Source organism: Saccopteryx leptura, chromosome 6 (assembly GCF_036850995.1).
Source record: "Saccopteryx leptura isolate mSacLep1 chromosome 6, mSacLep1_pri_phased_curated, whole genome shotgun sequence".
In the NCBI taxonomy this organism is placed as follows: Eukaryota; Metazoa; Chordata; class Mammalia; order Chiroptera; family Emballonuridae; genus Saccopteryx; species Saccopteryx leptura.
The window spans coordinates 171,574,991-171,601,928 of NC_089508.1; the positions used below are offsets into that span (position 1 = coordinate 171,574,991).

Here is a 26,938-nt window from a genome sequence, read left to right on the forward strand (position 1 = left end):
GAAGCTGGAAACGGGGAGAGACAGTCAGACAGACTCCCGCATGCGCCCGACCAGGATCCACCCGGCACGCCCACCAGGGGCGACGCTCTGCCCACCAGGGGGCGATGCTCTGCCCCTCCGGGGCCTTGCTCTGCCGCGACCAGAGCCACTCTAGTGCCTGGGGCAGAGGCCAAGGAGCCATCCCCAGTGCCCGGGCCATCTTTTGCTCCAATGGAGCCTTGGCTGCGGGAGGGGAAGAGAGAGACAGAGAGGAAGGAGGAGGGGGGGTGGAGAAGCAAATGGGCGCTTCTCCTATGTACCCTGGCCGGGAATTGAACCCGGGTCCGCCGCACGCCAGGCCGACACTCTACCGCTGAGCCAACCGGCCAGGGCCTCTTTTCTTTTTTTAATTAAGTAAATCTACATTCCATATAGAACATGTGAAATTTTATAGATAGTGGTAAAGAGGAAACAATCACAGTCCTCTCTCACTCGGGGGGTTTTAGTGAATAATCTTTCAGACTTCTTTCTATGCCAATGTTATTCAACTACTTATTTGTGTGTATAGCTGTTATATGCTTTTCGAAAGAATTTGTTCTGATCCACAGCTTACAAGTAGCTCAGCCAACAGGATGTCTCAGCTGAAGGTTGTAGAGGTCAAGCCTGACATGTTTCCTCCATACAAGTACAGCTGCACTGTCACACTGGTGAGTGCGGCTGGGTGCTGGGCTGGCACAGAGGTAATCTGAGTTTGTGGTTGAGGGCTAGGAGTCTGCAGTAGCTGAGGAGTGGTCGTTAGGAGTGACAGTGGGGCAGGGCTTGATCGTTGATTCTGAAGATCCCGTCACTCATGCAAATGATAGCTACTGGTGAGTCAGCTAGATTTGTGTTGTTTCCCAGGAGAGAGCTACAAAGCTGCGATCAGGATATTTCTACTAAAATTAGTTGGAGTTGAGGATCCAGTCCAGCTTTAGCATTCAACAGTCTTTGGACCTTTTAGCCTCAAAAGTGTGCTCCATAGACAAGTTTGGGAAATGCTGTATTTTTCCTCCCCAAAACAGTCACGTTCAATACTCGTATCTTAAAAGGTTTGAGAAGTACTTTATAAAGCGCCCTGTTTTGTTTAGCCTGGTATTTCCCACAAGGTGTTCTCTCTCTCTCTTTTATTTTTACCATAACACATACTAACATCCCAGTAAACAAATGTGTGATTCTGAGGCTGTCCTTTTGAAGGGTAGGCATGGAACAGTGGAATAAACACTAGATGTCATAGAAACCTATCCCCCCTCTCAAAAAAACCCTAGCCAAGTGGTCTGGCTCTGCTGCTAGCCTGCCTTGTGACCTTGGCCAGGGCTTTGTCCTTCTCTGGTCCTCAGTTTTCACTGTCTGTGAAATGCTGTGTTGGGTTAGATCCTATATTGGGCTTCTCTCACCCTTAATACTCTCTAAGTGTGTTGCTCCTGAAGCTGTCAACCAGCCAGATAGCTTTTGACAGGTTCTCTGGGTGAGTTGAATAAAATGCATAGATTTTGAGAGAGCTGCTAGAGTTTTAGAAATTCTGACCTGACCTGATAAAGACAGTCATTCACTTAAAAAAAAATGAAAAAAATTATTGAGCACCTGGTCTGTGCCAGGCCTTGTGCTGGGAATTCAGTAGTGAACAAGACAGCACAGGATGGTGGGTTAGTCCCTAGTCTGGCCTGATCCTTAAGTTTGTCTCTTATCCCAGGATCTGCTCAGGTTTCTTTTTCCAAAGACCTAATTACTGCCTTCTGCATGCCGTGTATATTCTCACTACCCCATCCTTTTGGTTACATGAGGCCACTAGGGTTACCATCTGGTGGCAAGTGCCCAGGACCCTATCTTTGGCTGATTAGACAACAGCTTGTCATAGGAGACTAAATGCCAGAGCTTGGAGCTTACCTATTTCAGAACAGTTTGTATTTAGTCAGAGCTCAAAGTCTTGAGCTCACCACAGTCTTTTGCATTCTTCAGTAGAACAGGCTTGTTTCCTTCTGCCAGTGGCCTGAACCCTGGAGGCATTTGAATTTCTGACCTTTGAGAGTCAACTCCTTCCATAGGTGGGGAAGTACTTGCTAAAATTACACAGGCTGTGTTAAGATTAAAGGGGGATAACTGCAGAAAAGAGATCTTCAAGGCTCTTTGGAAGTTAGTCTAAGTATGGTTTCACATTGGCCGCTTTCTTCTCTGATTTACTGATAACTAGTCATCCTGGTTCTTGGTTCTGTCCAGGTATAACTCCACTTTTGAAGAACTGAACGTTGGTCTTACTTTTTTAGGATTTGGGCCTGGCTACATCAAGAGGCCGGGGAAAGTGCAAGAATCCCTCTTGTAGCTATGTCTACACCAACCGGCACAAACCGCGGATTTGTCCCAGCTGTGGTTTTAACCTTGCCAAAGACCGGACTGAGAAAACCACCAAGGCTCTCGTGAGTTCCTTTCCCAAACACGTCCCATGGCCTTGGGTTGGGCTCTGTTAGCGGACCTGTTGTAGTAGATATAAAAGAATTTCTTAGTACATGATAGTAGAGTACCAGAGCTGGAACCAGGGTACTCTAGATTATAGATTATAGATTCTGAACCTGGGCAAGTGCCTTCTTCTCTCTGGACCTTCTTGTCCTCATTGCCAGGGTGAGAGGTTTGACCAGATACTTGATCTCTGAGACACTTCTGGCCCAGTGGACCGAGAGTTCATTCATCAAAGAGACTGCTAACACAGGCCTTAAAGAGGACTCAGAAGACGAGCTGGAAGGGTTACATCCTTTTCCCTGTGAGGTTTAGCAGAGGACCTATCAGTAGTGTTTTGGTAAACAGAGAATGCCAGCCCCAAGACTGGAGAGCAGATCGCTCTTTCTCACGTTTCTACAGAGCTTGTGGCTAATCACAAGCTTTCCTTCTAGCAGTCGTAGCAAGCCTGTTCTCTGAAGCTGGGCCACACTATTTGGATAGAAGACACATTCCACTCGGCTCCTTCAGGCTTGCTTTTTACTATTAGAACCAGAAAAAATGGGCTTTTTTAGAGGTCATCTGAATTCCCACGTGTGAGTTTTTTAAAGTGAACAGAAAGTGACAGTATCTGCGGCAGCAAATGGAGTGGTTACAATGAGGGTGATTAGAGGAATGTCAGCTGATCTGCCTTGCAGGGAAAGGATGGCACGTGGTCAGGATCTGAGGTGGAGCCTGGCCAGTTCAGATCCAAGCTGGATCTTGTGAAAGTGGGCAGGATTTGGATGGAAGGGGAAGGGCTGCTCTACCTAAGGACAAGCAGGAGTGGAAGTGGAGAGACAGGGAGCCGGTGGGTGTTCATGGCAGAGGAGAGGGTGCATGGGAAGAGTATGGAGAATAGGCTTGAAAGGCGTGTCAGGGCCGTATCATGGAAATCTTTAATGCTGGACTGGGCAGTTTGTCTTTCAGTCATGAAGTCCCCCTGAATGTCCTTGAGCCAGGGAAAGGCCCAGAAGGTTACACAAAGAGGGAAACTTACGTAGGTTTGAGAGTGGATAGGACTGAAATGTAGATTAAATTGCTTCAGGCTTCGGGGTTTCTTTGCATAGGGAGGGGCCCTTCTAGGAGATGAAGCTCATCCCTGGTCTTCAGGTCTGTTTCTGTGTTTGGGCCGCATTCTGAGGTTATGGTCTTTGGGAGACAGGGAAGTAGAGCTAGAGGATGTAGGCATTGATGGCTCAGTGGAAGAAGCACTGGGACTAGGCCTTTGACCTGCCAGGAGCAACCCTGGACTGGAAGCTTTCCCACCAGTACAACCAGGTGGCCGGAGGGACTAGACTGTCCAGTGGACTCCAGGCATTGTATGCTCAGAGCCCTTAGCCTTGAGAGAAGACTCAAGATGGAGCTTCAAGGAATCTGTCCACCCCTGAAACTGCATGTAAATGGGTCCATAGCTTCCGTTACATCCCGTCGTTCCACTGGGTGTCCTCTGTTGGCACTGAGCTTTCTTCCTGAATTCTCCATGTGTTAAATTGCTCCTCTTCACTAGCAGTGACCGCACCCTCTTGACTCCCTCTTTTAGTTCTCTCGGCGACCATAATCTCTTTTAGGGTGGGTTTATCTATCTCTCCCTCACCTTCTAACTCTGGAGCTCGCATACACAATAATGTGGTTAGTAACTATGGCATGAAATTGTGTTCTTTTTGCTCTGAACATTTTCTCCTTCTGTAGCTGTTGGTTTGCAGTGTGAAAGTGGGTGTTCTCTAGATTTTGGATGATGAGGTCACTTAACTTTCCAGGTCAGGCAGGAATTATCTAGAGACCTCTTGCTAATGGATTTCAAATCACACTCTTATTTATATTCTTCTGGCTTTCGCTAACTGGTAGCTGCCTACCCCAAGAATCCTCATCTTCAGGCATTCCCTATCCTCCAGTCTTATCTTAGGAGAAATAAAAGTCATGGTTTTCCACAAAATAATACACAGGTTAGAAACCAGGTGACCTTTGTGTGGATTGCTTTTGGAGCCCCTGGTTGTGTACCTTCCTGTGCAGTCTTTCTTCAGCAGCTGTAATTAACGTTGCAACATCTTTGGGCTGAAACAGTCTTCATTCCTTTCCGTCTTTCAATTGTGGCTCAGAGCCAAAGGAGAATGTTCCTGTTCACTTATCTTGCAGCCCATGGTTCAGCGTCACAATGATGGGGAGCACAGTCTCCCAGGGCAACTCAATTCCAGTGTCACGCAGCTCTTCATTCATTCTTTCAGCAAGCATATACTGAATGCCTACTATGGGTCAGGCTTTGGAGGTAGAGAGATGAGTAGGACATAGCCCCTTTCCTTGAGGAGCTTATAGTCTAGTGGGGGAGAAAGATAACCAAAAAGTTACTTTTTATAGGGCAAAAGTAGTTTTACAGTTGTCTGTATGGAAAAATAATGCAGTAAGTAACAATACAAGAATAAACTGTTCATGTACTTACAACTGTAAACCTATTTTTGCCATACCCTGTTTAATACATCCAGCAAATATGAATGAGCATCTTTTATGTACCCCAACCTCATGCTGGAATTGTGACTTAGTAAATAAGCAAGGACCCTCTACTCACTGAAGAGGGAGACAGTGGTTTACTGACTGTGGAGCAGTGAATTCTGCAGTAAATGAGTCGACTCTGGGAGCACAGAGAAGGGAGTAATTCAGGCTGTATTTGCACAAGAAACCTCCATTGAAAAGGACCTATTCTTTTTTTTTTTTTTTTTTTTTTGTATTTTTCTGAAGCTGGAAACGGGGAGAGACAGTCAGACAGACTCCCGCATGCGCCCGACCGGGATCCACCCGGCACGCCCACCAGGGGCGATGCTCTGCCCACCAGGGGGCGATGCTCTGCCCCTCCGGGGCGTCGCTCTGCCGCGACCAGAGCCACTCTAGCGCCTGGGGCAGAGGCCAAGGAGCCATCCCCAGTGCCCGGGCCATCTTTGCTCCAATGGAGCTTTGGCTGCAGGAGGGGAAGAGAGAGACAGAGAGGAAGGAGGGGGGTGGAGAAGCAAATGGGCGCTTCTCCTGTGTGCCCTGGCCGGGAATCGAAACCAGGTCCCCCGCACGCCAGGCCGACGCTCTACCACTGAGCCAACTGGCCAGGGCCGAAAAGGACCTATTCTTAATGAACATTTTAGAACTTTGTTTTTGGAAGCCTCTGACTAGTATATAAAGTCCCCTTGTGCCTAGAAGCCATAAGCATTAGGGAGAACTATGTTATTAGTATAGATATTTGTTTATATAACAAAGCTGCCATTCAGAGTTTTCATTGCATCCCAGGCAGACACTGTGCTGTTTTACATACACTATCTTGTTTACTCTGTTCAACTTCTCTAGATTACTAGTATTTTGGCCCTTTGTTTCATAGGCTAGGAAGTTGAGGCTCAGAAAGATTACGTACATTGCTTTGGGTCACGTGTGTACAGTTGTTAAGTGACATAGCTCGAGCTGAAACCTAAGTCTGTTATCCTCCAAATCCCCTACCTGGTGAATCGGTGCTGCCTTTGAATCCATTACTAAGAGGTGTGTATAGTCCCCTCATTTTATTGGTAAACTGAGTGCCAGTGGAAGAGAGCACCTGCCATAAGTCACACGGTGTTGTTATTAGCTTAGCAGGTTAGGAGCCTGGGTTTCCCACCTTCCAGTCATGGGCCCATTCCTCTGCCACTCACAGCCTCTTGTGACTGAGCCTGCGGGTGGCTCTTTGTGCCCTGGTGCTTGGTGATCAGTCCACTGTCTTCCCAGGAGGCGAGCCCACCACTCCCGGATGGGCTGAGCGTCACAGGGCCCCTGAGCTCGGCCCAGAGGGAGACCCAGCGCCAGTCCACGCTGCAGCTGCTGCGCAAAGTCCTACAGATTCCTGAGAACGAGTCTGAGCTGGCCGAGGTCTTCGCCTTGATTCACGAACTCAACAGCTCTCGGCTCATCCTGTCCAACGTGAGTGAGGAGACAGTCACCATCGAGCAAACCTCTTGGTCGAATTATTATGAGTCTCCGTCCACACAGTGCCTTCTCTGTGGCAGCCCGCTGTTCAAAGGGGGACAAAAGTAAGCAGCCCTTTCACATTTCCTGCCCTTAGCTGCCCCATCTCAGTTGGCCTGTTTGCCCCTTCAGACAGCTTTGAAGCTGTAAGCTTTAAAGATGTTATTCTGTGCTTTTCTTAGGTTTCCTTTATTTTTCAAATTGCCAATTAATAATTATAATTAGTAATCATTTATTTCCATTGAAAATACCTGAAAGTTATTGTTACCAATTTAGGATGTTGTTTACATCAGGACTGCTCAGCATAATGCTTGGATTTGGAAGTTCAGTGGGATTAGTTAAATTGGGTAACAAATTGAGAGTTATATTAAATTTGGGGGTGATTCCACGGACCAGATTTGAACAAAGTGGGAGCACCCACCTAGAAAACCTTGAGACACAAGCTCCTTTGTTTCCTGTTGTGTTAAAGTCTTGAGGGTTTTACTATTCATCACTGAGCCCTGGAGGTTAATTAAAAAGTTGTTGATATCCCGTCTGTTTTTGTTGATGATGTTTTGGGTACTAGCTCCCTGGCTGGGCTCCAGGAGTGCTGGCTGCTGACAGCCAACCGGCTGCAGGTGGTGACTGCCCAGGTGAAGATGTGTCTGAATCCCCACTGTCTGGCCTTGCACAGCTTCATGGACATCTATACAGGTAGGTGCCAGCCTTCCACCCTCAGTGGAACAGCCTCTGTGGGTCAGACCTCTGGTCCTATGAGCACGGGACCTTTTTTCAAATGGGGCTTCTGAAGAAGAAGAGATTCTTCCTCCTGGATGCCTAAGCCCCATATACATTTACCTCTCAATTGTTAAGATTATCCTGGAGCTTTAAACAAAATTACTGTTAAGGCAATCCTGCCATGAGATAAACACTTAACATTGTGCCCTCTAATCCCAGGTGTGTTATTCATCACTGCAGAATATAGGGAAATATGGAGGGATTTATAGGTTTATATAGCTTTTTTCTCAACAGAAATGGGGCTGTGATGAATGTTGTTTGGAATATACTTTTTAAAACTTAGCTGCTTATCATGGGCATCTTCCCATGCCAGCAGTGGAGAAATAATATGACCATTTTTAAGAAGCAGCACTCCATTTTAGAGTCCTCTTTATAACTAAATCTTTGTGTGCAGCCTTAATTATTTCCTTGGGCAAATGCTTAAAAGGGGAATTGCTGCATATTCACCCATTTTCCTTCCATTTATCACCATTAAACGTTTATTTATTTACCCCGTATCAACCATTGTGAAAATCTGAATCTTGAGTTTTATGTATAGAATTGAGTCCTGAAGATTAAAGAGTACTTGTTATTTATTCTCTGTCTTTAGAACCGTATGTTGCCTTATGTTGAATTCATGCTTCCAGGGTCTTGCATTGCCAGGTTAGGTTTGTACTCTTTTAGGCTCTTGCTCACATTCAAGGAGTGCCATTTCCCTGTAGTTTGTCTAGGTCAGTAGGACCCTAGGAGTATAATTTTATTTTTATTTTTAAATTTAAAGACAGTAAAACTTACTTTGTTGTTGTCCAGTTATGAGTTCTGACAAAGGCACCTAGTTATGGAACTGCCACCGCAGTCACTCTGTCGAACAGTTGCATCATCCCCAAACATTGTCTGAACGGTCTCTGTGATCAAGCCCAACCTTTATCCCTAACCTCTAGCAACCATTTGATATGCCTTTATTTCTATAGTTTTATCTTTCCAGAATATCATAAATTCACATCATAGCATGTAGCATTTTGAGTCTGGTTACTAAGCATAATGCCTTATTTAGTCACTTATATTTTTGAATGTATCACTAATTTCTTCCTTTTTATTGCTGAGTAGTTTTGCATTGTCGACCCACCATTTTTTTAAAAGTAGTCCTTCAGTGAATTGCCTGCCTTCCTTCCTTTGTTGAAATCAATTCATCATACATATGTGGATTTGTTTCTGTCTTCTATCCTGTTCCGGTTATGTTTATTATTTTGTCAGTATCACACTGTCTTAATTACTGTAATTTTATAGCAAGCCTTATAAATAGGTAGCATAAATCTTCCACACTTGCACTTGCATGAATTGTTTTGACTATATTAGTTTCTTTGCCTCTCAATATAAATTTATTTTATTTTTTTAAGGCACTTTTTAAAATTAATTTAAATGGGGTGACATTGATAAATCAGGGTACATATGTTCAGAGAAAACATCTCTAGGTTATTTTGACATTTGATTATGCTGCATTCCCATCACCCAAAGTCCAATTGTCTTCCGTCACCTTCTAACTGGTTTTCTTCGTGCCCCTCCTCTCCCCCATCCCCCTCCCTCTCCTCCCCCCCCCTCCCCATAACCCCCACACTCTTGTCCATGTCTCTGAGTCTCATTTTTATGTCCCACCTATGTACGGAATCATATAGTTCTTAGTTTTTTCTGATTTATTTCTCTCCGTGTAATGTTATCAAGGCCCATCCATGTTGTTGTAAAGGATCCGATGTCATCTTTTCTTATGGCTGAGTAGTATTCCATAGTATATATGTACCAAAGCTTTTTAATCCACTTGTCCACTGACGGACACTTACTTGGGCTGTTTCCAGATCTTTGCTATTGTGAACATGCTGCCATAAACATGGGGATGCATTTCTTCTTTTCAAACAGTGCTATGGTGTTCTTGGGGTATATCCCTAAAAGTGGTATAGCTGGGTCAAAAGGCAGTCCGATTTTTAATTTCTTGAGGAATCTCCATACTGTTTTCCACAGTGGCTGCACTAGTCTGCATTCCCACCAGCAGTGCAGGAGGGTTCCCTTTTCTCCACATCCTCACCAGCACTTATTCTGTGTTGTTTTGTTGATGAGCGCCATTCTGACTGGTGTGAGGTGGTATCTTATTATGGTTTTAATTTGCATTTCTCTCATGATTAGTGATGTTGAGCATTTTTTCATCTGCCTATTGGCCATCTGTATGTCCTCTTTGGAGGAGTGTCTATTCATTTCTTTCGCCCATTTTTTGATTGGATTGTTTGTCTTCCTGGTGTTGAGTTTTACAAGTTCTTTATAAATTTTGGTTATTAACCCCTTATCAGACGTATTGTCAAATATATTCTCCCATTGTGTAGTTTGTCTTTTTATTCTGTTCTTATTGTCTTTAGCTGTGCAGAAGCTTTTAGTTTGATATAGTCCCATTTGTTTATCCTGTCTTTTATTTCACTTGCCCATGGAGATAAATCGGCAAATACTTATTATATATTGCTGTGAGAGATGTCAGAGAGCTTACTGCCTATGTTTTCTTCTAAAATGCATATGGTTTTATGGCTTACATTTAAGTCTTTCATCCATTTTGAGTTTATTTTTGTGGATGTTGTAAGTTGGTGGTCTAGTTTCATTTTTTTGCAGGTAGCTGTCCTGCAACAAATTTTCCCAACACCATTTGTTGAAGAGGCTGTCTTTACTCCAATGTATGCTCTTACTTCCTTTGTCAAATATCAGTTGACTATAAAAGTGTGGGTTTATTTCTGGGTTCTCAATTCTGTTCCATTGATCTATATGCCTGTTCTTATGCCAGTACCAGGCTGTTTTGAGTATAGTGGCCTTGTAGTATAACTTGATATCCGGAAGTGTGATACCTCTCACTTTATTCTTCCTTTTCAAGATTGCTGAGGCTATTCGTGTTCTCTTTTGGTTCCATATAAATTTTTGGAATATGTCTTCTATATCTTTGAAGTAAGTCATTGGTATTTTAATCGGTATTGCATTGAATTTATAAATTGCTTGGATAATATAGACATTTTAATGATGTTTATTCTTCCTAACCATGCTTCCACTTGTTTGTATCTTCCCTTATTTCTTTTATCAGTGTTTTATAATTTTCCAAGTACAAGTCTTTAATCTCCCTGGTTAAATTTATTCCTAGGTACTTTATTTTTTTGGTTGCAATGGTAAAGGGGATTGCTTCCTTAATTTCTCTTTCTGACAGTTCATTGTTAGTGTATAAAAAGGCCTATGATTTCTGAGTATTGATTTTATATCCTGCCACCTTGCTGAATTCATTTATCAGGTCTAGTAGTTTTTTGACTGAGACTTTAGGATTTTCTATATACAATATCATATCATCTGCAAATAATGATAGTTTTACTTCTTTTCCAATTTGGATGCCTTTTATTTCTTTTTCTTGTCTGATTGCTGTGGCTAGGACTTCCAAAACTATGTTGAATAAGAGTGGTGAAAGGGGGCACCCCTGCCTTTTCCTGATCTTAAGGGGATTGCTTTTAATTTTTGACCATTGAGTATGATGTTGGCTGTGGGTTTGTCATAGATGGCCTTTATCATGTTGAGGTATGTTCCCTGTATTCCCACTTTAATGAGAGTTTTGATCATGAATGGGTGCTGGATTTTATCAAATGCTTTTTCTGCATCTATTGAAATTATCATGTGGTTTTTCTCCTTCCTTTTGTTTATGTGATGAATCACATTGATTGATTTGCAAATATTGTACCAGCCTTGCCTCCCAAGAATAAATCCCACTTGATCATGTTGTATGATTTTATCCATATATTGCTGGATCCGGTTTGGTAATATTTTGTTGAGGATTTTAGCATCTAAATTCATCAGGGATATTGGCCTATAATTTTCTTTCTTTGTGTTGTCTTTGCCTGGTTTTGGAATCAGAATTATGCTCGCCTCATAAAAGGAGCTTGGAAGTCTTCCTTCCTCTTGAATTTTTTGAAATAGCTTGAGAAGGATAGGAGTTCTTTGAATATTTGGTAGAATTCACTTGTGAAGCTATCAGGCCCAGGACTTTTCTTTTTTGGAAGTTTTTTGATAACTGTTTCAATCTCATTTGTTGTAATCAGTCTGTTTAGGTTTTCTGATTCTTCCAGATTAATTTTTGGAAGATTATATGTTTCAAGGAATTTGTCCATTTCATCTAGGTTGCCTAGTTTTTTGACATACAGTTCTTCATAGTATTTTCTTACAATATTTTGTATTTCTGTTATGTCAGTTGTTATTTCTCCATTCTCATTTCTAATTTTATTTATTTGAGTCCTCTTTTTTTCTTGGTGAATCTGGTTAAAGGTTCATCGATCTTGTTTATCTTTTCAAAGAACCAGCTCCTGGTTTCATTGATCCTCTGTATTGTTTCTTTAGCCTCTATGTCATTTATTTCTGCTCTGATCTTTATTATCTCCTTCCTTCTACTAGCTCTGGGCTTTACTTGCTGTTCTTTTTCTAGTTCTTTTAGATGCAGGGTCAAGTTGTTTATTTGAGCTTTTTCTAGCTTCTTCAGGTATGCCTGTAATGCTATGAACTTCCCTCTCAAGACTGCTTTTGCTGTGTCCCATAAAGTTTGAGTTGATGTATACTCGTTATCGTTCGTTTCTAGGAATTTTTTAATTTCTTCTTTGATCTCATTGTCAACCCATTCATTATTTAATAACATGCTATTTAGTTTCCAAGTGTTTGAGTATTTTTCAGTTTTTCTGTTGTGGTTGATTTCTAGTTTCATGCCATTGTGATCAGAGAAAGTGCTCAATATGATTTCAATCTTCTTAAATTTGTTGAGGCCGCTTTTGTGCCCTAACATGTGGTCTATCCTAGAGAATGTACCATGAGCACTTGAAAAGGATGTATATTCTGCTGCTTTAGGATGAAAGATTCTGAAAATATCTATTAAATCGAGTTGATCTAGTATGTCCTTTAAGTCTGCTGTTTCTTTTTAATTTTCCTTCTTGAGGATCTATCTAGTGATGTTAGTAGGGTATTGAAATCCCCTACTATTATAGTATTGCTGTTGATCTCACCCTTTAAATCCATCAAAGTTTGCTTTATATATATTATATTTAGGTGCTCCTATATTAGGTGCGTAGATATTTATAATGGTTATATCTTCCTGTTGGATTGCTCCTTTTATCATTATGTAGTGACCTTCTTTATCTCTTACTATAGTCTTTGTTTTAAAGTCCATATTGTCTGATATAAGTATTGCTACCCCAGCTTTTTTTTCATTTCCATTTGCGTGAAATATTTTTTTCCATCGTTTTATCTTCAGTCTATGTGCATCTTTTGTTTTAAGGTGTGTCTCTTGTAGACAGCATATGTTTGAGTCTTGTTTTCTTATCTATGCAGCTACCCTATGTCTTTTGATCGGATCATTTAATCCATTTACATTTAAGGTTATTATTGATATGTAATTGTTTATTGCCATTTTATTCTTTAAAACTGTATTCCTCTTTTGCTATATTCTTTTTCTCCTTTGATCTGTTTACAACAGGCCCCTTAGCATTTCTTGCAGCCTTGGTTTGGTTGTAGTGAATTCCTTGAGTTTTTTTTGTCTGGAAAGCTTTTTATTTCTCCTTCAATTTTAAACGATAGCCTTGCTGGATAAAATAGTCTTCATTGTAGGCTCTTGTTCTGCATTACTTTGAATATTTCTTGCCATTTCCTTCTGGCCTCAAATGTTTCTGTTGAGAAGTGGGAAGTCATCCTTATGGGGGCTCCTTTGTAGGTGATAGTCTTTTTTTCTCAAGCAGCTTTTAATATTTTCTCTTTATCACTTAGCTTTGGTCTTTTAATTATGATGTGTCTTGGTGTAGATTTCTTGAGGTTTCTCTTTAATGGAGTTCTCTGTGCTTCTTGAACTTGTGAGATGTTTTCCTGCCTTAATTGAGGAAAGTTTTCAGCTATGATATGATTGAACAAAGTCTCTATCCCTTGTTCTTTCTCCTCTTCTTCAGGAACCCCTATGATGTGGATGCTATTTCTCTTCATGTTGTCACAGAGCTCTCTTAGAGTTTCCTCAGACTGAGTCTCTTTTATTTTTTCTGCTCTGCTTCTGTGCCTTCATTTGTCTTGTTCTCTAACCTGCTGATTTGATTCTCAGCTTCATTCGTCCTGCTTTTAATTCCTTCCATTGTGTTCTTCATTTCTGATATTGTATTTGTCATTTCTGACTGATTCTTTTTTATTATTTCAATGTCCTTTTTTATATTTGCTATCTCTTTATTTAGGTGTTCATAATGACCATCTATTGTTGTTCTAATATCTTTGAGCATCCTAACAATTGTTATTTTAAACTCTGCATCTGGTAATTTGGTTATATCTGACTCATTCAGGTCCTTTTCTGGGGATTTCTCTTGATTCATTTGTGTTGCATTTCTCTGCCTTCTCATTCTGTGTAAAAGAAGGTTTTGGCCACTGGAGTCCATTGGGTGTGGCCTCTGTGTTCCCTAGGTGTGGTCTGTCTGCAGGCCCGCCACTCCCTCTGCTACTGCTGCCTAGGGCGTTTGGGTATGGGCGTTGCCGGTGCCTGCCCACTGAGGCTGTTGCTATGGTCTCCACCTCTCCTTCATGGGAGTGGCTGTGATCACGTGCTCAGGTGTACAAGCCCCGGTGGCCTTGGCCTTCGCCCTGCCCCCGCAGGTGATGTTATGCTTGGCCCTGAGGGCAGGGGTGAGCACCTTTGCTCAGCTGCAGGTCTCTGCCTGATTCTGGGATTTCGCCTCGCCCTTGTAGGAGGAGCCCACTCATGGGAGGGCTGCAAGCCTTGGCTCCACAGGCTGGGCAGGACTGCGTGCCCATGCTCAGTTGCGGGACTCTGCCTGTTCTGGGCTTTTGGCTCCACCCCCATGGGAGGAGCCGGCTCCCAAGACAGGCCACAAGCCTAAGTTCCACGGGCGGGGCAAGGCTGTGCTCCTGCACCCTTGCTCAAGGGCAGGTCTCCACCCCTTCCGGGGCTCCTGCCCTTCCCCCGCAGGCTGGATTACAGACAGCCTGCAGCTGAGCTTGACCACGTTTGCACGCCCCCTCCTCCCCAGCTGGGCAAGACTGAGCTCACACCTGGGCCTCAGTGGTGGCCAGCTGGCTTCTGCCCTTGCCAACAGAACCACGCTTCTACATCCCACTGCCGCCCGCCCTCGGGCAAGCCCTCAGCCGTGTGGGTGGGGGTGCTGCAGCTCAGACCCTAACACTCACTACTGTAGTCCCAAAAGCTCCCTCCTTCTATGGGACTCTGCTCTGAGTGCCGTGGGAGAGCTTGTTTGGCTGATGTCCTGCTTCCCTTTGCTGGTATTACTGTTTCCAGGGGAAATATTCACTTCAGATTTGGGGAGTGACTCGTTTCAGAGTTTAGGGTGGCTGTCTCTCAAAATGTTTCTCCCTGTGCCTCCTAGATTACACTCTCTTCCTGCTACTCCGGTCCTCTCCTCTCTCCCTGTCCCCCGGAGCCCTTGGTGAGTGGTTGTGAGAGAGGTGTTCTGCGCGGTCCCTTTAAGAAGAATCTTGGGTCTGAGAAATCAATCTCTTTCTCACAAACAGTATCCTGACTTGTTTCCAGCTAAATACTGTCCATATGCCTCTTCTAGGCGCTGGGGCTTTGTTCCTGGGACTGAAGACCCTTCTCTCTCTGCTGAACTCACTTCCCGCCTTGAGAGCCTCTCCCGGCTGCTGTTCGCTCCAGGGAGCTGGGCAGTCCTCTCCGCATTTCTGCTTTTCCTACCAGTCTCAGTGTGGCTTCTTCAGTGTTCCTGGGTTGAAGAGTCCTCTTAGTTTAGTCCAAAGTTGGTTTTTCCAGATGATGGTTCTTAAAATTAGTTTGTAATCCACTTTGGTTCTGGGAGGTGGAAGTTGGTACGTCCGCCTACTCCATTGCCATCTTGTCTCTCTCCTCAATATAAATTTAAAAATCAACTTGTCAGTGTATACAGAGTCCTGCTAAAATTTTAATTGGGATTGTATTGAAGCTGTAGTCAATTTGGGGAAGTTTGACATGCTTAAAAATATTAAGTTGTCCCATTCATGAACATGGTCTATCTCTGTTTTATTAGGTTTTCTTTTATTTCTTTCATTGGAGCTTTGTATTTTTCAGCATATGGGCCCTGTACATATTTTGTTAGGTTTATACCTAAGTAATTTTTGTAGGAACTTTTTGTAGGTTAGTAGTATGAGTTTTCTAAAGTTTATCAGTTGAATAGGTGAAAACTGGTATATCATTTCCTAATTTGTATTTTTTTGATTATTAAGAAGATTATATATCTTTTGTTGTTTTTTTTCTCCTTCTTGAATTTCTCTTGTGAATATTTCTAGTCTTCTTTGGGGTTATTTTGTTGACAGAGTTCTTTCCCAGTTTATCAGTTGTTCTTTAAATTTGTTTATGATGTTATTTATTTATTTTGGACATGAAGGGTTCTTTTGTTTTTTTCTTTTTGATTTTGTTTTAAATTTTATGTAATCATAGCTGTAATCTTCTCCTTTATGGCTTCAAAATATATCATGCTTAGAAAGACCTTTCTCATTCCTTTATACCCTTTTTTTAATGGGAATACATAGTCCATAATATGTTTTTATGCAAGTCTGTGCATTATATATTGTTCAAATGTAAAGTCACCCTCTTATTTGTCTTAAACTGACTGCATTTAAATTCCTCTGAGTCTTTTATCCCAAATTTGGTGTGTGTAGGGGGCATGATTTTATAGCCTTACCCTGCACATCCCTGTCTTGCCCTTGTGCAGCTGAGAGTTCATGAGGACTGCACTGGGTGGCAGGGAGATGTTCTTACCTTAAAAATATTCTCTGCATGTTTCATTACTTGCTTTTTCATTTATTAATGTATTGTGGACAGCTTCCCATCAGAGCATTTAGTTCTGCCTCATTCTTTATAATGATGCATAGTTTGCTGTTTTATGAAGGCACCATAATTTATTTAACTCTTCCCCTTTTGGGCATTTAGTTTGTTGCCGTTGGAGATGATGTTATAGTGAATTTCCCCTATTGCCTCTTCTTCACCTGCAGGTCTCTTTAATGTGGGGAACAAGCTGCTAGTGAGCCTGGACTTGCTTTTTGCAATCCGAAACCAGATCAAGGTGGGAGAGGACCCCAGAGTGTCTATCGACACTATTCTGAAGTCGGTGCAGGAACAGACAGGTAAAGGTTGGCTCCTTCTCTCATCCGAGGTTAGTCATAAGCTCCCTGTGAATTTTCAGTGATGGGCTTTGGTTAAAAGAATCATCTTGGTGGGGGACAGTCTGATATTTTGAAAAGGAGACATTGGCCCCCTAACACACTTCTCTTGGATTTTACAAGTGTCACTAACATTGGAAAGCATGAATCCTTGCATCCAGGGACCCTCACCATGAGGTTAAACCAGGGGTCGGGAATCTGTTTGGCTGAGAGAGCCAGGAATGCCACATATTTTAAAATGTAATTCCGTGAGAGCCGTACAACAACCCATGTACGTTACGATTATCCAATAAAAATTTGGTGGTGTCCTGGAGGACAGCTGTGATTGGCTCCAGCCACCTGCAACCATGAACATGAGTGGTAGGAAATGAATGGATTGTAATACATGAGAATGTTTTATATTTTTAACATTATTTTTTTTTTTATTAAAGATTTGTCTGTGAGCCAGATTCAGCCATCAAAAGCCACATCTGGCTCACGAGCCATAGGTTCCCGACTCCTGGGTTAAACTGACTTTCAGAAGCTCGTCCTCTGGTCATAGGTAGACTTGGCTTCACTGCGTGTTAGACTCATTTTGAATACACAGCTTCTGGAGGTCTGCTACCAGTCCCAAGGCTCATGTTGAGGGGACTACGCTCTTTACTATTAGAAATTATTTTCCCCTTGCTCTTTTTACTTCCGTTTGTGCTTTTTCCATCCCACAGTTACAGACTCTGGTGCTCCTGCACCTTCCCTGCAATGAGGTCAGATGGATTAGAGCAGGCGTCCCCAAACTACGGCCCGCGGGCCACATGTGGCCCCCTGAGGCCATTTATCCAGCCCCCTGCCGCACTTCCGAAAGGGGCACCTCTTTCATTGGTGGTCAGTGAGAGGAGCACTGTATGTGGTGGCCCTCCAACGGTCTGAGGGACAGTGAACTGGTCCCCTGTGTAAAAAGTTTGGGGACCCCTGGATTAGAGCAAACGTTCTGGAGTCAGACAGTAGCTCTCCCACTTAGTGGCAATGTTATTTTGAGCAAGTTACTCACTGTGCCTCAGTTTCTCTAGTTAATAAAATGAGGAAAATAGTAACTCCTGGTTCATAAAGATAAGAGTCACGTGGGGTAATTTGAAGCTCTTGGCACAGCATCTAGTGCCCAGTAGGTGCTTAGTACAGATGTACTTAGGCAGATGTAGCTCTGATTAGCATTCTCCTCTGGGTTGTCCCTGAGCGTTTAAAGGCCAGGTGCTCACCCCTCGGAGTGGTTAGCACTCTCGGGGTTCTTAGGGGAGAAGCTGTCTCGCAGAATTGCTGTTCTTGCTGACAGTTAGCTGATCCCCGTGGACTCAGGGCCTTTCCCTGGGACCCACTCAGAGCCCTTGCTCGTCTTCCAGAGAAGACGCTGGCCCCCGATGAGCTGAGCCAGCTGCAGGAGCTGCTGTGCAACGGCTACTGGGCGTTCGAGTGCCTCACTGTTCGCGACTACAATGACATGATCTGTGGCATCTGCGGCGTGGCCCCCACGGTGGAGGTGGCCCAGCGGAGTGAAGGAAATGTGCTGGCACTGAGGAGTGTGGAGGTAAGTGCCTCTCCGTCGCCTGGGTAACCTTCAGAACTGCCCTCACACTTTGCTGCTACCTCCCTGCATGCTGTCCCCAGGGGCAAATGGCTCTAGTCCTGTCCTGTGTGAGAAGAGGAGCTCTTTCCTGCCACTGCCCCGGTTTTCATCTAAGGAAGGTCAGATGGAAAGAGAGGCGTCTGTTATTCCTTGTCAGATTTGTTCAACATGAAGTAGTTGCGCTCTACAGACACTGGGAAACGGCAGTAAAAAAAGCCCCAGAGTTTCTGTGCTCACATTCTGGTTTGGGGAGACAGGAAACAAGCATTAATAATTACATAATATTAGGTTAACGAGAGATGTAGTGACAGCAAAGCAGGGTGTGGTAGGTAGGGGAATTCCTATTTTATGGGGGGCTGGGACAGCCTCTCTGGTAGGGGTGAGTTTGAATAGAGATCGAAGGCCATGTTCCTCTCCGGGAGACAAACGTTCCAGGCAGAGGGGGCAGCAAGGACAGGGTCTCAGGTGGGTCTGCTCGGCCTGGTTGAGGAACAGCAAGGAGGCCAGTGCAGCTGGAGTGTGTGAGCCACGGAGGGGCAGGGTACAGGAGGCCACGCGGGCCAGGAGGGAAACGGAGAGTCTCCAAAGGGTTTTGAGGACCTGATCTTGTCTTAGGTTCTTAGCTAAAAAATGTTCCCACAAAGATAACACCAAACTCCAATAGCTTTATGTATTCTCCTCGGTATCCAAGGAACTTACACGGTTTCCATCATAGAATCATAGAATCATAGAAGGAGAGCAAATACACAACTCATTGTATAAGGCTATATAACCTTGAAAACAAAACCAGACATTTAATACAATAGAAGGAATTGGAGCTGATTGTACTCATGAATATAAATGTTGAAGTTCTGAATAACATAGCAAATCAGTTCTAACAATGAATAAAATAATCCATTGTGACTCATTTTATCCCAAGAAAGCTAGGGTGCTACGTTATAAAATACACTAATGTAATTCACTTTTAATAGAGTAAAGGAGAAAAGCCATGTGATTATTTCATTAAATGTGGAAACTGTCAATATTATTCAATACCTATTTATGATAAATCTCTTAGCAAAGTGGGAATAATAGGGAATCTTCCTTAACCAGGTACAGGGGTTAAAAGAAATCTCATAAGTTGATGAACTCTACCCCACGATCGTGCGCCGTGAGTTTGGGAGTCTGCACACAGTTGGATCAGGAAGTAACTCTTAAGGCACCAGGCTTGCAGCTCACCTGTTCACCACCAGGGGAGGTGTGGGGCCTTTGAAGAAGCACCTTAGCCTGGCCAGCTGAGCATATTAGAGATTTAATACGTATTCTCTGTTTCTTCCCAATTAAAAAAAAAGTATGTATATTGATCAAGTGTTTATAGTTGAGGAATGGTGGTATGTAACAAGACATGAAAACAAGCATTCTGCTTCCTGGAGCTTTTTAAGTGGTCCTGGTAGATAAAATGAACTGTAAAAACACATTTGCTTTTGTGTGTTATCTCACCAAGCGGCTATTCTAGACTCATTCAGACCTGCTTGCCTAATGGTAGTATTAATAGTAATGCAGCTATGATTTATCGGGCATTTTAGTACATGTGCCAAATTCTTACTCTGCGCTCAGTGCTTCTCACCCCAGCTCTGTGAGATTTGTGGACAGGAAGGGATTGAAGCCTGGGAGACCTTGTCCAGGCTCGTTCAGCCAGGGAGGGGTGTAGCTGGGACTTGACCTTGGTCCTGTTGTCTGACTCTGGAGTCTGAGCTTGTAAGCACTGCCGTGCTCACCCTTACCACCTGAGTGTCCGAGCTCTGGCTGTTCTGAGAACATCTGACTGCGGAGACTTTTCTGTCTCCAGAATAGACAGCAGCCACCTCCCTATAAAGCTCACGTCGCTTAGTCCTGCCAGCGTTCTTTCCTCCTGGAGTGGGGTGCCCTTTATCCTCAGGACGCATGTGTCTTCCCTTCTATGGTATGGGGTTCTTTCTGGAGACAGGACCGACTGCATTTTCTCCCTTTTGTGCTTGTTGAGTGGTGTGGTGCATGTGGGGAGAAGGGCGGGTAGGGGGTATCCTCAAGTCTGTGACATAAAACAGGAAGTTACTGAAGAAAACTGAAATATGCATTGTCTGTGAGGAGACTGCTTGGCCCTCCCCTCAGAGACCGTGTAGAGGAGGACCCTCTGGACTAAGGACAGCAGCCATGTCAGTTGTGCACACAGCGTACTCAGCTGACATTTCCTGTCCCCAGTTCTTTGTGGAGAGGGTGGGCTCACTGCCTTGTGAGGTTGTGGTGGGAGACTCGCTGACACGCAGCCTGCGCTTGCGCCCTGTGAGGCGGGAAGGAAGGGAGTAGGATGGGGGAATAGATGTGTACAGCGCAGTGGTTCTCAGACTTTCTAGTGTGAGTTGCTTAGCCCCATGCACAGGGTTTCTGATTCAGTGGGTCTGAAATGGGGCTGAGAATGGGCACTATTGGCCCTGGCTGGTTGGCTCAGTGGTAGAGCGTCGGCCTGGCTTGCGGAAGTCCCGGGTTCGATTCCCGGCCAGGACATATAGGAGAAGCGCCCATCTGCTTCTCCACCCCTCCCCCTCTCCTTCCTCTCTGTCTCTCTCTTCCCCTCCCGCAGCCGAGGCTCCATTGGAGCAAAGATGGCCCAGGTGCTGGGGATGGCTCCATGGCCTTTGCCTCAGGCGCTAGAATGGCTCTGGTCACAACAGAGCAACACTCCGGATGAGCAGAGCATCGCCCCCTGGCATGCTGGGTGGATCCCGGTCGGGCGCATGTGGGAGTCTGTCTGACTGCCTCCCCATTTCCAGCTTCAGAAAGATACAAAAAAAAAAAAAAAAAAAAGAATGGGCACTATTGACAAGCTCCCAGGTGATTGACGCTCTAGCTGCCACACTAGGAGAAGTGCAGACTTAGAGATCCATCTCATACAGATTGACACGTGGCCCAGGTGGGAGCATTACTGAGTAAGACAGAGGACTCTGCTCTAGGTAATAGGATTGGGGCCACACTTTGAGAACCATATAAGGGGGATACCAGAAGAAAAACTGAATAGCACAACTACTAGGTGCCTGCAATAGAGAGGTAATGCTGCATGATGTAGAGGGGACAGCAGTGTGCCAGCAAGGTCTGGGAGGCCTTTCTGGAGGAGGGCAGGGGTCAACAGGGCCTTGGAGTGGGTGGAATGTCACTAAAGTTTATTCTGCTGTTCCTGCCAGCTGGTATAGGGATTAAGGCTGTGGGCTTTGGAATTAGACCTTTGTTCACAATCTTATTCTGCCCTCCAATAGTTTCACTCAGTCACCCCCAGGCTTGAAGGTGGCCAAAGACAGGTACTGAGATACCAGATATGGGGGTGTCCCAGCAGTGCACAGCTGCCATAACCCACCCCCCCTCCAGCCTTGGTTGCCTTGAGTGTGTCAAGAAGGTAGGGTATTGTGTTGCTAATATTCTGTGGTTCCTACAGTTTGACCTTTTTTACCCTGACCTTTTAGTTCACCTGGCCGGAGTTCTTGGGCTCTAGTGAGGTAAACATGGAGGACTTTTGGGCCACGATGGAGACAGAGGTGATTGAGCAGGTGGCCTTCCCTGCCAGCATCCCTATCACCAAGTTTGACGCCTCTGTTATTGCCCCCTTCTTCCCACCACTCATGAGAGGAGCTGTGGTCGTCAACACTGAGAAAGACAAAAACCCGGATGTACAGCCAGTACCTGGTAAGGCCGCCTGGTGGCTGACTGGGGTCAGAGAAGGGCCCAGTCAGGAGTCTGGAATACTGTCCATGCAGGATGCACAAATGGCGGAGCCGGGCCAGGCCACCTGAAGGGCATCTTCTGAAAAGATAGGACAGCCCGTCAAAGATGCCCTAGAGATTAAAGTCATGGTGCAGGGCTTTGAAGAGCGGCCAGCCATATTCTATAGGACTGACCCACACAACCCTCTGTCAGCCTTCTGGGAGGTACTACACTGAGCAGTGAGAGTCTTCTGAGGAATGCTGGTGAGAAGACTCCTACCCCAAAGATCCTCACTGATAAGTGGAGAGGAAGGCCCAGGAGTCTGCCTTCTAAACAGTCCTTTAGATGGTTTTGCAAATGCTCTGTGGATATACACTGAGACACCCTTGACTAGCTGTTGAGAGCATAGGTTTCTAACAATGTGAGTTTGAGCAGCTCTGCCACTTAATATTAGTAGCTTGTGACTTCACCAATCCCCTTCATCGCCCTGAGCCTCTGTTACTCACTCACAAAGGGGGCGTGATATGATGTGGTTATCCACCTCCTAGGCTGTTGTGAAGATGAAGGGATCCAAGCAGCTAGAGCAGTGGTCGGCAAACTCAGTCAACAGAGCCAAATACCAACAGTACAATGATGGAAATTTCTTTTGAGAGCCAAATTTTTTAACTTAAACTATATAGGTAGGTACATTTCTTATTGAGGTAGCACTCGCATGTGGTATTTTGTGGAAGAGCCACACTCAAGGGGCCAAAGAGCCACATGTGGCTCACAAGCCGCGGTTTGCCGACCACTGAGCTAGAGTGATAACCTTTTTTTTTTCTTTTTTACTGCAACTCACAGTAAGAAATAGGTTCTGCATCGTGACCCAGCATGATACTCATATAAGTATGTACGTGTGTGTATCTGTGACTAAAACAAAACTTTCACAAAACAGTGTTTATTTACCAAGTGCAGTATACTTTGTTTCTATTTTATTTCATTTTAAAAATTCTGGGTATGACCCACTAAATGACCTACTGGTTCTCAAACAGTGCTTCCTAACATTGGATACTGGGGCCCACCTCCTGTGTGCTGCTTCAAGTCCCAGAGATTGTTCTTTTAAGGTCCCCACCTATTTCTGTTGATTAGGCAGGTTCAGGAACTGAGTATATAGAGCTGCTGCTTCTCGTTGCTGTAGGGGCAGTAAGCATATGAGATCTTGGTTCTGAGAAACTTTCAAAGGTCAAAGCTGACCCATGAGAGGTTTCTCTTCAAGGGCGCTCTGCCAAATAGATCCCCTAGATGTTCAAAGGCCCAGCGCCAGCTCAGAAACTTCATCAGACCTGCCTTGAGTCCACTTCCCCCAGCGCCCAGGGCAGTGCTCAGGGCAGAACCTGCGTCCACTCCTAGCCAGGCTGTAGGCCTCGCGCGTCAGGGACTGCCCATGTCCTGTTGGCAGACGCAGGGCCCCCGCTCAGCACCGTGGTCCCTTGCAGGCAACGGCAGTGCCTTGGTGCGGCTGCTCCAGGAGGGCGCCTGCGTGCTGGAGGACATGGGCTCCTACAGTGAGGAGAAGCTGCAGCACCTGCTGAGGCGATGCGGCATCCCTTTTGGGGCAGAAGACTCCAAGGTGCGTGTCGGGTGTGGCAGTAGAGACAGACATGGGGAGCAGGCCAGTGGTCCATTTTTCTGGGCCGGAATATGAACCTCTGTGACTGGGCACCTCTGTGTTGGACAGAGGATGCCCGCGGCAGGGAGGCCTGCGAGATGGTTAGCACCCAGATTGTGATGGGCACGTGAGGCCTTTCCCTCCGGTCGGCTACGCTGTTGAAGGTAGTGCGTTCAGAGTCTGGGGTTGGGATCCTGGTCTTCTCACTGCGTGTGACCTTGCATAAGCACCTATATTTCTGAGCCTTGTTTTTCACATTTTGCGAAGTGGAAATAACTAAAATACCAACCTCACAAGATTTTGTCCGGAGGGCACTGCACAGTGTCTGGTTGTCACCTGCCTAGGCTCTTAGGAAATGAGGACTGTGACAGTTCATAGAGTGCATGTGTAGGAAGCCTTTATTCATATACTGTTGAGCTCCTTCAGACCGATCAAGCCGGTGAACATTTTATCTCCCTCAAGTTCGGACTCAAACATTAGCTTCTCTTTGAAGCTTTCCTGCCCTGTGGAAAGGTGGAGGAACGCAGGCCTCAGAGTGGCCTGGACAGAGTGGCGTCTTGGTCTGTCAGGCTGGCTCTGTCTGGCCTGATCCTCTCAGGGCCTCAGGGCCCTGTCTGTACGTAGCGGACCTTGGGCCGGTGAGGCCCCGGGGCCCACTGTGGCCTGGATGCTCTATTCTTGTGCTTTGGGGGTTGAAGTAAGCAGTTGGTGCTGTGCACAGCTGGTCCTTCAGCATTTACCGCTGCGTTTTTAATCTTGACCTTCTGCTCCAGGACCAGCTCTGCTTCTCCTTGTTGGCCCTCTATGATAATGTACAGAATGGAGCCAGAGCTAGACAGCCCCCGCCTCATCTCACAGGGGGTAAGATCTACAAGGTGTGCCCCCATCAGGTAAGAGGGCAACAAGAGGAGCTTGGGGTGGATTTGCTCGGGACACATTGTGCCTGGTCTGATGACTCCAGCTCGCCTGGGGCAGCCTGTGGAGTTGCTCCCCTGTGTCGGGCTGCGCCTCGGGCTGGGCGGGGAGCCTGGCTTGTCGGCAGCGACTATCATTAAGCACCCTACCGTGTGCTGACCCTGCGTCAGCTATTGCGGGGACAAAGGTGAGCAGTGAGTCTTTCCTTCCTAGTTGACCTCATTTTAGTGGGGAAACAAAGTCACCACAGCTTGTGGTGCAAGGGCCTGAAGTAGTTAGTGATAGTGAGGGACCTGCTGTCCCTGGGGCAGCCAGAGAGGGCTGAGAGCCCCGGTGATGAACAAGGGAAGGAGAGTTCCAGCAGAAGGAAGAGCGGCCACTCAGCCCTCAGTGGGGAACCTAGTGAGCCAAGAGAAGGGGGTGGCGGGGTCCCCAGAGGCTAGATCATGTAATGTAAGGCTTTGTCGGCAGAGGGACAGTTTGGGTTTCCTTCTGAGAGTGGTGAGGGACTCCTTGGTTGGTTTGGAATGGGAAATAGGATGGACACGGTTCGATTATGATTTTAGGAAGATCACTGTCTGTAGGTTGTAGACAGGGTCGGTACCGGGATCACTATGAAAAGGTCGTGCTGTGTGGCAGTAGGCCTGGGAAGACACTAGGGCATAGCACCCCGTGAACAAGCACTAAGTGGGGGGCGGGCTTAGCAGAGTTTCAGTTCACCGAGATGTATATGGGCAGGGCGACCTGGCTGTCAGCGGAGAATTAGGATTCAGCTCCTTTAACAAAAATTGTCTGCAAGAGATGCTGGAGGATTCTGTTTGTGTGACTGGGACCATTCTTGACACACACCAGACAATATGGGGACAGATGTGAGAGCTGTTGTGCTGGGAGAGCCGTACTCCCTGGAGGTGACAGCCAGGCCTGGTGGTGTGGGGGCGGAAAGTGGAGGCAGAGAACGTCCAGTGTACGCATAGCTGCCTGGCAGTGGAGTGGCGCTGGGGCATCAGTGGAGGGGTTTGCAGTTCTACAGCAGGGTCTGGTGGGGAGCTGCTTAGATCCTGCCCCCAGAGGCTGATGCCTTAGGTTTGAGGTAGGGCCCAGGAACCTCCATTTTTATCCAGTGCTTAGCTGCTGGTGCTATGCAGCCAGGATTGGGAACCGCTGAGCTAGATGGTGGTACTGGGGAGGGTGATATGGCGGTGGTGGTGGGGGTGAGTAGATGGTGTGGTGGTTTTTCAGCCTCAGTTGAAGACTGGGTGCTCCCAGCTCTTCTCTCTGGTCACAAAGGAGCTGGTGATTTCATTTAGGGAAAGATGTGAAAAGAAAGCAGAATGTCATGGGCTCTGGCAAAATGGCGGTGGCTTCAGTTATGAAACTTGATTGTTCATCTTCCTAGGAAGAAGCCACTGAGGGCTCCGCTCTGTCTGCACATTAGCGTCTTAATCTGTGCTGTGCCCTCCATCTCCTCCAGGTGATCTGCGGCTCCAAGTACCTTGTGCGGGGCGAGAGTGCCCGTGACCACGTGGATCTGCTCGCCTCTTCCCGCCATTGGCCGCCTGTCTACGTGGTAGACATGGCCACCCCGGTGGCCCTGTGTGCTGACCTCTGCTACCCAGAGCTGACCAGCCAGATGTGGGGGAGGAACCAGGGCTGTTTCTCTAGCCCCATGGAGCCGCCTGTGGTGAGTTCCTTCTGCAATAAGTGCTGCAGGCCAGCCTGTCTTGCCCCTGGTTCTTCAAGACGGCATTATCTCCAGCATCCTTTGTCCATCAGCGTTTTGTCTTAATACTCTGGAGCCAGCATTTACTGTATACATTTTTACTACCAGCCTGTGTGTGTGCGGCCACAGCATGTCACTTAGGGTGCCCAGGCTGTCCCAACAAACACGGGTATGTTGTGGGTCAAGTTGCCTTCCTCATAAGCCTAGAAAATTGCCGCCTTTGAAAGTCATCATGGACATTGACATACTAAAGGCCCCAACCAGCCCTGTCTTGGATTTAATCCTGAATATACTACATGGCATGTCTCTTATCATCTGGAGGCACAGTGGCTTAGAAAACACTGACCTTATTCAATCTTTTAGTAAAAGGGGCTAGTAAGCCCAGAGTGGGAAATGGACTTGTCGAATGTCACACAGCATGTTAGTGACAAAGCCCTTGTCTCTGTGTCTTGGGACATTGTACTAAGTAACAGTTCTTACCAGAGGCAAGTGGCATGTGCTCTCCATGTGCTTCCTATGGAGGAAGAAACATTAGGATGGTAATAGGAGATAGGAGACGTCATTGTCCTCACTCTCCTTGTCCTTGTTCCCTGGGGCTCTCTGGCGCTGTGAGCTCGTGCTGGGCACTGCGGGTGGTGTCTGAGCCTCTGTGAGCCACTCCCTCCCCACCGCCCTGCCACCCTGCCTCAGTGGACTAGGCACAGTAATAAACAAGGGCAGCTCACATAATCTACCATCTGCTATGGTTACCGTCCCCATTCTTACATGAGGAAACCGAGGACAGAGGGAGAAGAGGGGATTGGCCCCGTGAGACACGATACTTGTTGACGTGAGGATCTAAACAGGGCTGGTGACCTCAGCCCTACTCCCCGGCCACATGGGCCCCACCTTAGCTGCTCCCTGGTGTGAGAGTGGCTCCTTATCTCTCTCC

General features: G+C 45.9%; 1 protein-coding gene across 2 annotated transcripts in view; it reads left to right on the forward strand.

Annotated features, from left to right (window-relative positions):
• The window catches only part of HMGXB3 (HMG-box containing 3), a 55,064-nt gene that overhangs the window by 26,758 nt on the left and 1,368 nt on the right, over positions 1 to 26,938 (forward strand). For both annotated transcript variants that reach the window (XM_066343429.1, XM_066343430.1), the window contains 10 exons: positions 588 to 686; positions 2,280 to 2,429; positions 6,220 to 6,521; positions 7,022 to 7,149; positions 16,249 to 16,380; positions 17,790 to 17,974; positions 21,487 to 21,706; positions 23,200 to 23,333; positions 24,146 to 24,262; positions 25,759 to 25,968. In XM_066343429.1, the coding sequence (XP_066199526.1) occupies positions 588 to 686; positions 2,280 to 2,429; positions 6,220 to 6,521; positions 7,022 to 7,149; positions 16,249 to 16,380; positions 17,790 to 17,974; positions 21,487 to 21,706; positions 23,200 to 23,333; positions 24,146 to 24,262; positions 25,759 to 25,968 (1,677 nt within the window). The remainder of the gene's footprint in view (positions 1 to 587; positions 687 to 2,279; positions 2,430 to 6,219; positions 6,522 to 7,021; positions 7,150 to 16,248; positions 16,381 to 17,789; positions 17,975 to 21,486; positions 21,707 to 23,199; positions 23,334 to 24,145; positions 24,263 to 25,758; positions 25,969 to 26,938) is intronic.